This window comes from Geotrypetes seraphini, chromosome 2 (genome assembly GCF_902459505.1).
Source record: "Geotrypetes seraphini chromosome 2, aGeoSer1.1, whole genome shotgun sequence".
NCBI lineage: Eukaryota > Metazoa > Chordata > Amphibia > Gymnophiona > Dermophiidae > Geotrypetes > Geotrypetes seraphini.
Window position 1 is genome coordinate 518,296,245 of NC_047085.1, and position 12,530 is coordinate 518,308,774.

General features: G+C 43.0%; 1 protein-coding gene across 2 annotated transcripts in view; it reads right to left on the reverse strand.

Moving 5' to 3' along the window:
• Positions 1–9,568, reverse strand: part of LOC117354658 (gastrula zinc finger protein xLCGF3.1-like) — a 30,140-nt gene extending 20,572 nt beyond the window's left edge. Inside the window, exons 1-2 of one of the 2 annotated variants that reach the window (XM_033932506.1) lie at positions 8,879–9,568; positions 7,800–8,645 (exon numbers count right to left, since the gene is read on the reverse strand). In XM_033932506.1, coding sequence (XP_033788397.1) covers positions 8,627–8,645; positions 8,879–9,495 — 636 coding nt within the window. In that variant the 5' untranslated portion in view covers positions 9,496–9,568 and the 3' untranslated portion in view covers positions 7,800–8,626. Of the gene's footprint in view, positions 1–7,799; positions 8,646–8,671 lie in introns of those variants that run through there. The other variant, XM_033932505.1, reaches the window with a different exon arrangement.
• Between the last annotated feature and the right edge of the window lie 2,962 nt (positions 9,569–12,530).

A 12,530-nucleotide genomic window follows, 5' to 3' on the forward strand; every position in this document is an offset into this window, starting at 1 on the left:
GTTGCTGGGGTGGAAGAGGAGTTAAGAAGTTCCGCCTAGTAGCACTGAGAGGGTGGGCGGAAAAAAAGGAGGGGTTTTAACTTCTTCTTGGCACTCATTGGTCAGAATGTTCCTGGGGCGGGAGAAGGAGGGGTTTTAGCTTCTTCTTGGCTCTCATTGGTCAGCAGTTTCCTGGGGAGGGAGAAGGAGTGGTTTTAGCTTCTTCTTGGCACTCATTGGTCAGAATGTTCTTGGAGGAGTTTAAGGAGGGAGGGCGGGAAGCTCTGCCTCCCTCAGCAGAAGGAACTCTCTGTCCATCCCCAGCCCTGGCTCCTCCCAAGGAGCAGTTGTGGGATTTGCTTGGTCAGTTCTCTCTGAGGTTGTGACAAGACTAAGTAGCTGCAAATGATGTGTACACTGCTTCCTATGCAAGTACAGTAGTCTCCGCCCCTTCCAGGAGGGGGTGGAGTCTGGCAAATGTAGCCGGATCCCTCCGTGAGAAGCTCCGCCCTCCCCCTTGTGATGTCATCGATCTTTGTCCTATTAAAAGCTCTTCCTTTGCTCCTTTCACTGTAAATGAGCTGAAACCCTCAAGCTTCTCCCCTGTACCCAGAGAATGATCCCGATTCAGTTCTAAATCGTGTCTGCCCATATCCCATCTGAGGAACTCTTCTTTCTTTATTGGCATTTATTAAACACCTTTATTTATTTATTTCAGTACATGAGTATCCCATTTATTCTTAAAATCCGTCACACTGCTGGCCTTTATCACCTGGAGTGGGAGTTTTTTTCCAATGATCCACCACTCTTTCAGCATCAATTCAGTTGTAGCTACTGAACCAGAGCACTTTTGTCTTCAGTTTGTTAAACTTGAGAATTTTTCTGTGACCATATACTCAGGTCGCCTGTGATCTTCCTTATACAGTAAAGCCTTGGCTTGCAAGTAACTTGGTTTGCAAGTGTTTTGCAAAACAAGCAAAGCATTTTATGAAATTTTAACTTGATAAACAAGCAATGTCTTACAATACAAGTATATGTGGGGGGCATAATCAAAAGATACATCTAAGTCTAATTTGGGGCCTAAGTCGCTAGTCACACAATGTCAGACATGGAAAAAGTTCATTTTCAAAAAATACGTCCAAAATATATATATATATTTTAAATCGTCTAACTGTACATCCAGGCATCAGATTGTCCAGACCGCAAAGTCATTTATCTTTATACCTCATTTTCATCCAAAAATTAATCCAAGTCAAAAACGCCTAGAAAAAGACCTTTTGGATGTGGACAGGGTCAGCAAAGTGATGGACTGGACACCCAAACATTGCACCAGAGTAGTAGGGTACCTTACAGGACATTGCTGTGAACTTCACAAAAAGGGTGTCACATACACATCTCACCACAACAACCTTATAGGTCATGGTGAGCCCCCCAAAACACCCCCCCGAACCTTCTAGACCTACCTGTCTACCACCCCAATAACCCTTATAGCTGCAGGTGCCACTTATATGGCAGTACATAAGGGTTTGGGGGGTGCACATTTCACCATGCACACAGTGGTTAGAATGGCTTATGGGCCTGGGTCCTCCTCTCCATGGTTCACTAGCCCACCCCCCAGTCAACTAAAGCCACCTGTGTGCAGCTCTACTAGGCTTTCCTATGCCAGGCGCTGATGTTCTGGAGGTAGATATGTGACGATATAAAAAGGATGGAGTCAGTCCAGAGTAAGGCTACTAAAATGGTGTGTGGTCTTCGTGATAAGGTGTATAGGGAAAGATCTCAATCTGTATACTTTGGAGGAAAGGCGGGAGAGGGGAGATATGATAGAGATGTTTAAACACCTATGTAATATAAATGTGCATTAGTCAAGTCTCTTTAATTTGAAAGGACATAGGATGAAGCTACAAGGTGATAGGCTCCGGAGTACTCTGAGGAAATACTTTTTTACAGAAAGGGTGGTAGATACGTGGAACAGTCCCGGAAAAGGTAGTGGAAACAGAGACTATGTCTGAATTCAAAAGGCCCTGGGATAGGCATGTGGGAACTCTCACAGAGAGAAAGATATAATGGTTACTGAGGATGGGCCATTTGGCCTTTATCTGTCATCATGTTTCTATGATCTTCCTTATATATTGTATATCCTTAAAGGAGTCATTAGTTGGACAGAGCAGAAAAATATCATCTGTATAAGAGAACAATTGTATCTGAGGAGGAGGAAATAGATAGTCGAAGGCTCTTAGGTACACATTAAACAAGGATGGAGATAGTGGAGAGCCTTTAGACACAATGCAGAACGCTCTCCTGGCTTGAGACTTGCTGCTACTCTTCCCTAATAAATAAGATCTATTTATATATTTTTACATTTCTATTCTGCTTAAAACCTAAGCGCATTACACTAAAAGCATATACATAGCCTCACAAGCAACATATCAGCCACCACGTCTATCTTCTACTGTCGGAATATCTAATTATATACATCGTATCTAGAAAAGTATTCCACATTGAGCTTATCCAAAATTCATGGAAGTATGTTCATGTCGCACCTCTTCCAAAAAGAGCACTGGCTCCCTCTCTCTCATTTTGGGGTCCCTTGATTAAGGTGCGCTAACTGATATAGCATGCGCTAATTGCTAAGGCATCCAATATATCCTATGCACATCTTAGCAGTTAGCGCACTTTAATAAAAGGACCTCTTTGTCACATAAAAAGAAATCACTTACCTGTAAAATACTATATTTCAGTCATCCACTTTACTTATCTTGTCTCCTAACATCACCATCGCAAACTCGTTGTTAGTCTTCCAGCAACCTACTCCTTCGTCAGGTCTGTTTTCTTTTTATTTCAAATAAGTTTTATTTCAACTGCTGGCAGTTGAAAAATTTGTACACACTGACAGAGTTCTTCGGCGATGTTGTCACTTCACGAAGTTTAAAAGCGTATAAGTTTTGAACTAAGGACTTTTATTGCAATCATGATTCGGGTCTCCTGAAGAAGCAATCATAACGGGGCCACGTAGAGACCCCCTACCCGTTATGAAGCTAAGTTATTACATTACTTACAATCCATAGAGTGATGTTTGTTTGATGAGAAAAGAAAAAATAAGAAAGCACTCTCACACAAGAAGTTGCAAAATTGTAACCTTTATTTATTTATGTAACCAAACATGGAGCGTGACCAGCATTGAAGCAGTTGCAATGACTGGAAGGCAAACTCGGTTCATAGACAACGGCGCGAAAGACAAAAGCGCGCGCCGACAATTGAGCGCAGCGTGCGCCATCGTGTCGCTCTACATTACAGTTTTTAGGTGCTCCGACGGGGGGTTTTGTTGGGGAACCCCCCCAGTTTACTTAATAGACATCACGCCGGCGTTATGGGGGGTTTGGGGGGTTGTAACCCTCCACATTTTACTGTAAACTGAACTTTTTCCCTAAAAACAGGGAAAAAGTGAAGTTTTCAGTAAAATGTGGGGGGTTACAACCCCCCCCACAACGCGGCGTGATGTCTATTAAGTAAAGTGGGGGGGTTCCCCCCCAAGCCCCCCCCCATCAGAGCACTAAAAACAGTAATTTAGAGCGGAGCGGTGGCGCGCGCTGCGCTCAATTGTCTGGGCGCGCCTTTGTCCCGGCGCGCTTTTGACCTGACACCGGCAAACTCTGGTTCATCTCTAGGGGGGAGCGTTTCTTGAAGAGTTTCACGTTTCTGAGTGACTCATAAATTGTTGATCACGATCCATATTCAGGTTACCTGTTTGAATGAGAGGTCAGTTCATATATTTTTGGATCTAGGATCGATATAGGGCATGAACTTCTGGAGTATGGATAAGAAGAACTCGAAATAGGTTGTGAAGTGGAAGTTGTAGTTCAGAACTCTGGAGGTCATCATGGAGTTCTGATATATCTTCCTGCCAAATCGGTCCATGGTCTTGCCCTCTCTACCAGGCGGGACAGTGGCGTAAAACTGGGAGGGGTGGGACCACTTCACTGAGGACTCCACTAGAAGGGATTGGTGGGAGAGCTGGGAGCCATCAAACCCCTTATGATGTACTGTGCGGTACCTAGTATCCAATTTGTCTGGTACAGCGGGGATGGAATAAGGTGTTTCAAGGCACCGCACGAATGTCTGGTCCAGTAACTTGTGTAATGGAAGCTTGAGGGACTCAGCAGGTGGTTGAGTGAGGTGCATAGTCTCCAGGTATTCCTTTGAAAATTTGGACCCCGTGTTCAGTTGAATGTTCAGATCTGCTGCCATCTGTCGCAGGAACGAGGAGAAGGACAGTTGGTCAGCCAAAGCAGGGCCTTGCGAAGGACTCGATGAGGATGGGGATCGAGAAGGTGAGAAAGATCCCATCGTGTCCTCGAGCTCTGGCATCGGAGGAGGTGAAGTAGCCGGTGGGGAGTACTCCAGGAAAGGCTGCTTCCGATGAGGCGAGGCATGCCTGGACGAATGCCTCGATGAGTGCGTTGATCGGTGATGCGGGCTATGTCTGGACGTCGGCCTTGATGGGCGAGGTGAGTGAATCTTCGCTGAGGCCCCCAGGTATTGGATGGGGCTGGAAGCGGTCGATCGAAGCAGGGATGGTTGCCATATAGGCTCGAACCCCGTCGGGGTGATCGGCTCCAACGGAGGCACTCACAAAGATTCTGCTCCTTGCATCGAGTGGATCGGTTCCAATGGAGGCACTCGCAAAGACTCTGCTCCTTGCATCGAGTGAATCGGTTCCAATGGAGGCATGGGCAAAGACTCTGCTCCTTGCGATGCATGCATCGATGCCAGACCAGACACTCGCAGAGACTCTGCTCCCTGCTGAGAGTGTGTGCACTGCTGAGGCACTGGAGGCGGCTCGATCTTGCGGAAGGCCTCCCTGTGCCCAGGCTGGATTTGGGAGAGAAGCTTCGGCCCCATGGTGGTGAAGAGCTCAATGAATTGCTTCTCTAGTATGGTCTGGAACGAGGCCGGCAAGGATGGATCCGCATCAGCAATGGGACCACCTGCACAGGCCTCGCGCTCCTTCGAGGAAGTGTGTGAGTTCTTGGACTTGGAGGCCTTGGGCACTTTTAACACTACCGGAGGGATGGGCTGCTGTGCTACCTGACCTGAAGAGACCGAGGAAGGCATCGCAGATGGCACTGTAGTCTGGGCCGGCACAAACGAGGCGGGCTTGAGGAGACTCGGCGCCGCAGAGGTGGGAGGCTGGAGAGCTGCAGATGATGTCGATGGCGAAGGTCCCTTCGATGATGACTGCTCCATCGAGGGCTCCATGAACAGCGATTCCCACAAGACGCAACGACGCTTGAAAGCACGTGCGGTGAGTGTGGAGCAAGGCCGGCACGATTTCGGGAGATGTTCAGGCCCGAGACACCGAACACAGCATCAATGAGGGTCCATGAGCGAAATCGCGCACTGGCACTTGGCACACTTTTTAAAACCGGTGATAGGCTGGGACATAGGCCGGAAAAGCTCCACTGCAAGATCGAAGACGCAGGGCTGCGGCCATGTGGCCTGCCCAGTCGAACGAAACGTATATATATTAAAAAAAAAAAAAACAAACAACAAACACGATGAAAATCAGCGATTAAGAGAAAATAAACCCGAAACTTAGAAGGCACAAGTGAAGAAAACTTTGCGCAGAGAGTCGAAGACGGACTTCTCGGCTCCGCGGAAAAGTAAAAACTGAGGAGACGCGCCCTATGCAGGGCGGGAAGGCACTCGCGCATGCGTGGTATGGGCGACTCAAAACTTTGAGTTTCTTCAAGCAAGAATGCTTGTGAGGCGTCCGCATCGGGGCTCCGTTGGATCACGTCACCCATTAGTGAGAATACCTGCCAACTTGTCGTGGGATAATACGCAGATAGGAGTGCACATGCGCGGCTAGCGTTTTATTATATAGGATGGGATGCTTAACAAGACAAAGAATGTTATAATGCCCCTGTAGTGCTACATGGTATGACCTCACCTGAAGTATTGCATTTAATTCTGGTGTCTTTATCTCAAGAAAGATATAGCGGCACTAGAAAATGTTCAAAGAAGAGCAACCAAGATGATAAAGGGGATGGAATTCCTCTCGTATGAGGAAATACTAAAATGGTTAGGACTCTTCAGCTTGGAAAAGAGACGGCTGAGGGGAGATATAATTGAAGTCTACAAAATCCTGAGTAGAGTAAAATGGGTACAAGTGATCGATTTTTCACTCCATCAAAATTTACAAAAACTAAGGGACACTCGATGAAGTTACAGGGAAATACTTTTAAATCCAACTGGAGGAAATTTTTTTTTCACTCAGAGAATAGTTAAGCTCTGGAACGCGTTGCCATAGGATATGGTAAGAGCGGATAGCGTACCTGGTTTTAAGAAAGGTTTGGACAAATTCCTGGAGGAATAGTCCATAGTCTGTTATTGAGAAAGACACGTGGGAAGCCACTGCGTTCCCTGGATTGGTAGCATGGAATATTGCTACACCTTTGGTTTTGTCCAGGTACTAGTGACCTGGATTGGCCACCGTGAGCACAGGCTACTGGGCTTGATGGACCATTGGTCTGACCCAGTAAGGCTATTCTTATGTTTTTATGTACCATGATTGACTGACCATAATATCAACACTGTCATTTTCAAGGTCTCCATAGCTAACTCTGATGCTGAGAAAGTCCCTGGTACCAAGACTGCAGCGTGTACATAGTATAAAGCAAAGAACAATGTCCATATTCATTCTTCATACAGTGGCAGCAAAGGCCTTAGTAGCAGTGACAAGTCCATAGTGCTTTGTAGAAGAATCCATGGTGATTTTGTTCTGGCTTCATATGCACACATAAAGGTTGTTCAGGCTGAGGCTTTTTGATAGAGAGCGACTGAATTGTGGGTTTTGGCTTCGCCATCAAACCCAAGCTGAAATGTACAAACTTGTTTTGGTTTCAATTAAAAATGACACGACATTTTCAGATGAAACCAAAAATTTTCTTCTGCCTGAAGTGGCACTCTAAGGGGCGCTATGGATTGGATAATGAATAAAATGTGTTTGTGGAGTATTTTGTGGAGTTTTTCTACAAAAACGCCTGCTTTTCGTATGGTTCTGGGTAACTCTAGTTAGATACAAGCATATGTGTTAGTTAAGGCCACGCCTAATAGAAGCGTACAAAAAATTGGTGAATAAAAATCTGAATATGGATGTAGCCAAGGCCAGAAAAACACACTACAGATTAATATTAAGGAAAAGCATAATAATATTCTTTTTATGTACTTCGCTATTAAGCCAGACCATAGAGGAAATCAGGATATACATGATACATAGAAAGATATTAGGAACTCCATCTTGAGGTAGTGACTTCATTTCGTGTTAGTGATTTTCTCTCTGTCTGTCTTTTGTTCAGGGTTTTCCCGCCTTGAGCTTCGTGGGTCTAATTGATACCAGATGGGCTTGAACTGGGTATACTGGGTATAGAAGAAAAGCTTTCTTGCATTAAATATGAATGAAATATATAGTGTGGATCTGTGGATGAAAGGGGCCCCGAATGAAAGATATGTGAAAGAATGGTGTGTACTTAATTTCCAATATTTTATATAGTTTAAAGATGCAAGAAACTTTAAGGAGAAATCCTGAGGCAACATCTAGAAATAGTTAGAATCAGAAACACTAAACCAGTTTTTTAGAGCAGGGGGGATAGCCCTCCTCCTCCTTTCCTGTGCTGACAGAGAGGGACATGAATTTTTCAACACTTTTGAATGCAGGCTCTCTTGAACCAGATAAGCAGGTTTAGATTTAATGTTTTCTTTGGTTATGTTATAAAATGTTTTTGCATATTCAGAAATGAATGTAAACAAAATTATGATTTCTGAAATTTTTATTTCACGTTAAAATGAAGTTCTTTGTCCAAATTTAAGGACAGCCTCTGTTAATGGATTGGCTGACAAGTAATGATGTCATGCAGGACAAAAGGTACATATTGGGGAGCAACGAATTATTGAGTTGAGATCTTTGTCAGAATGCCAGCGTTTGGCATCTGTAAAGATTTCCCAGATGATGCAACCAACCTTTTGAGGTCCATTATGGCAATTAATAAACAGAAATAACTATTTTAATATAACTTGCGTCATGTGTCATTTTCCATGTACATTTTTACACACCTAGAGTGTAACTAGCAGCTTCATTATAGGTACTGCTGCTTAAGCGTGCACTTATGTCTAATTACCCTGCTCATGCCTTGAGAATGTCCTTCTCTCTTCTCCCACCCCCCTCCCAGGCCTACCCATACAATGTTTGCGCTGCTGTTGTCGCTGAGCACACCCATACTCTGGGTATATCTTACTGCTCTGGTGGTCTAGTGGCATGCTGGAATAGGATCAATCCCCAGTCTCAAGTCAAAATGGCTGCTATGACTTTCAGTCAGTATCACAAGATGGCTGCCGTGACTTCCAGCCGCAAGTTTGGAATTTAAGGCAGCATGGGCAGGAGCCAGTCTAAAACACCAAAGTTATTTGTGAGTGCAGGAAGTACCTCTTGAGTCACAGACAGTGTCTTATTCCATGATGTGAATGTAGTGGTGAATTTTTAGAGTTGAAAGCTGAGTGTAGCTTTTATTACACTCAGTATGTGTAAATAGTGTGTACCCTGTGTTAATCACTTGGTGTCTTTTCAGAATTGAAAGCTGAGTGAAGTTTAATTACACTCAGTACATGTAAATCATTTTGTGACTTTTTAGATGTGAAAGCTGAAAAGAGGCTTTTATTATACTCAGTACATGTATATGATTAGACTCTTCTATGGATCATTTGATGAATTTTTTGAGTTGAAAGCTGAGTGAAGCTTTTATTACACTCAGTACATGTATATGGTTTGCATCCTGTGTGGATAACTTCGTGCCTTTTTAGAATTGAAAGCTGAGTAAAGCTCTTATTACACTCAGTACATGTAAATGGTTTGTACCCTGTGTGGATCATTTTGTGACGTTTTAGATGTGAAAGCTGAGTGAAGCTCTTATTACACTCAGTACATGTAAATGGTTTGTGCCCTGTGTGGATCATTTTGTGAAAGTTTAGATGTGAAAGCCGAGTGAACATTTTATTACACTCTGTACATGTAAATGGTTTGCACCCTGTGTGGATCATTTTGTGATTTTTTAGACTTGAAAGCTGAGTGAAGCTTTTATTACACTCAGTACATGTAAATGGCTTGTGTCCTGTGTGGATCATTTTGTGTCTTTTTAGATCTGAAAGCTGAGTGAAGCTTTTATTACACTCAATACATGTAAATGGTTTGTGTCCTGTGTGGATCATTTTGTGACTTTTTAGATGTGAAAGCTGAGTGAAGCTTTTATTACACTCACTACATAGAAATGGTTTGTGCCCTGTGTGGATCATTTTGTGAAAGTTTAGATGTGAAAGCCGAGTGAAGATTTTATTACACTCACTACATGTAAATGGTTTGTGTCTTGTGTGGATTATTTTGTGTATTTTTAGATACGAAAGCGAACTAAAACTTTTATTACACTCAGTACATGTATTCAACTGGTGCCCTGTGTGGATCATTTTGTGTCTTTTTAGGTACGAAAGCTTACTAAAGCTTTTATTACACTGAGTACATGTATTCGACTGGTGCCCTGTGTGGATCATTTTGTGTCTTTTTAGATCTGAAAGCTGAGTGAAGCTTTTATTACACTCAGTACATGTAAATGGCTTGTGTCCTGTGTGGATCATTTTGTGTCTTTTTAGATCTGAAAGCTGAGTGAAGCTTTTATTACACTCAATACATGTAAATGGCTTGTGTCCTGTGTGGATTATTTTGTGACTCTTTAGATGTGAAAGCTGAGTGAAGCTTTTATTACATGCAGTACATGTATATGACTTGTGCCTTTTGTGGATCATTTTGTGTCTTTTTAGATGTGAAAGCTGAGTGAAGCTTTTATTACACTCGGTGCATGTAAATGGTTTGTGCCCTGTGTGGATCATTTTGTGTCTTTTTAGATACGAAAGCTGAGTGAAACTTTTATTACACTCACTACATGTAAATGGTTTGTGCCCTGTGTGGATCACTTTGTGTCTTTTTAGATCTGAAAGCTGAGTGTAGCTTTTATTACACTCAGTACATGTAAATGGTTTGTGCCCTGTGTGGATCACTTTGTGTCTTTTTAGATGTGAAAGCTGAGTGAAGCTTTTATTACACTCAATACATGTATATGACTTGTACCCCGTGTGGATCATTTTGTGTCTTTTTAGATTTGAAAGACGAGTGAAGCTTTTATTACACTCTGTACATATAAATAGTTTGACTTCTTTGGGGGTCTGTTGCTGGATTTTTAGAGTTGAAAGCTGAGTGAAGCTTTTATTATGCACAGTAGGTGGAAATGGTTTCTTATTTTTATGACCCCTTTTGTGGATCTGGAGTTCTTTCTGGTCTGTTTTTCTTTTCTTCTTGCCATGGTGGGATTCAGAAGTCACTTTATCACTATTATTAATTTGGGAGAGTCTCTGGTTCTCAGGGCTGTTACTGAGCTCCCTATCATTTCTCTCACAAGAAGGGCCTCTATCCGTTGAGTCTTCTGCAGGGTCTCTCTGATCCCTTGATTCCTGCTTCCACTTCTTTGTGTTAATAATTTCAGGTGTCTGGGAAATATTCTCAAAAACGTTTTCTGTTTGGATTTCCTCCATTACCACATGACCTTCTCCTTGATTCTCAATTCTCTTCCAGTCATGTCGGTTCTGATGATCTGCCAGATATAAATAGAAGATATTTCTCTTTTTTAAATTTATATTTATTGAATTTTTTTTAATAGAACACAACCCATAAAGAAAAAACAATAGATTCACAAAACTGCATACAATACAGCTAATTACGAAAAAAAACTTCACATAAGTAAGTATACATAGTGAATCCCTCGCACCCATCATCCACCCAGCATCTCCCACCCACTCCCAGATTCCCCCTCACTGTAAAAATCAGCAAACAAACATAGGTTCTCAGGCAAAGCTATCCAAGGACAAAAGAATAGCAAAAGAGGACAGGGATTCCCCCCCCCCCCCCACCATCAGACACTGTATAGGTGAAGGAAGCGATCAGAGACAAGAAAACTTCATTTAAGGAATGGAAAAGGTCAAAAACAGATGAAAACTGGAACAAGCACAAACAACATCAATGCAGTTGCCATAAGGCGGTAAAAGGGGCCAAAAGAGACTACGAGGAAAAAATAGCCAAGGAGGCGAAGAACTTCAAGCCGTTCTTTCGATATATTAAGGGGAAACAACCCACAAAGGAAGTGGTGGGACCGTTGGATGACCATGGAATAAAGGGAGCGCTAAAGGAGGACAAAGCAATCTCTGACAAACTGAACACATTTTTTGCATCTATATTTACCGAAGAAGATGTACACAGCATACCGGAACCCATCAGGCTATATGCTGGAAACGAAGACAGAAAGCTTACAGGATTGACAGTCAGTCTAGAGGAGGTATGTAGGCAGATTGATAGGCTTAAGAGCGATAAATCCCCGGGACCGGATGGCATCCATCCGAGGGTCATCAAGGAACTAACTGAAAGGGACCATAGCTGAACTGCTTCAACTAATAGCCAATCTGTCGATCAAATCGGGAAAGATTCCGGAAGACTGGAAGGTGGCAAATGTTACACCGATCTTCAAGAAAGGTTCGAGGGGAGATCCGGGGAACTACAGGCCAGTGAGTCTGACCTCGGTACCGGGAAAGATGGTAGAGTCACTGATAAAGGACATCATCATTGATCACCTTGACGGACACGGGCTGATGAGGACCAGCCAGCACGGTTTTAGCAAAAGCAGATCGTGTTTGACGAACTTGCTGCACTTCTTTGAGGGAGTAAACAAGGGCGATCCGGTCGACATTGTATATCTGGATTTTCAGAAAGTTCCGCATGAACGACTACTTCGGAAAATTGCAAGCCATGGAATTGAGGGTGAAATACTCACGTGGATTAAAAACTGGCTGGAGCATAGGAAACAGAGAGTGGGGGTAAATGGACAATACTCGGACTGGAAGAGCGTCACCAGTGGGGTGCCGCAGGGCTCGGTGCTTGGACTCGTGTTCTTTAACATCTTTATAAATGATCTGGACATAGGTACGACGAGCGAGGTGATTAAATTTGCGGATGATACGAAGTTATTCAGAGTAGTAAAGACGCAGGGGGATTGCAAAGATCTGCAACGTGACATAATCAAGCTCGAGGAATGGGCATCGACATGGCAGATGAGGTTCAACGTGGATAAGTGTATCAAGTTTCAAGTTTTTATTTTTGTTTGATAAATTGCTTATTAAATTTACTAAGCGATGTACAGTTTTATAAAAACCTAGGTTGAGAAACTAACAGGGTAATCCACATCTTTTTGACTCAAAAGACAAACATGAAACATGGGGATAGCGGGGAGAATTTACAATTTATTAGTTCAAAGAAGAGAACAAAAAAAGGGGAAAACAAAAGGGACAGTAATTAAAAAAAAAAAGGTTAGAAGATTCGTGTGTTAGGTCTCGTTATTAAATGCTAAACGCATCTTTAAAAAGATAAGTTTTTAACGATATTTTAAATAAAGTTATGTGTT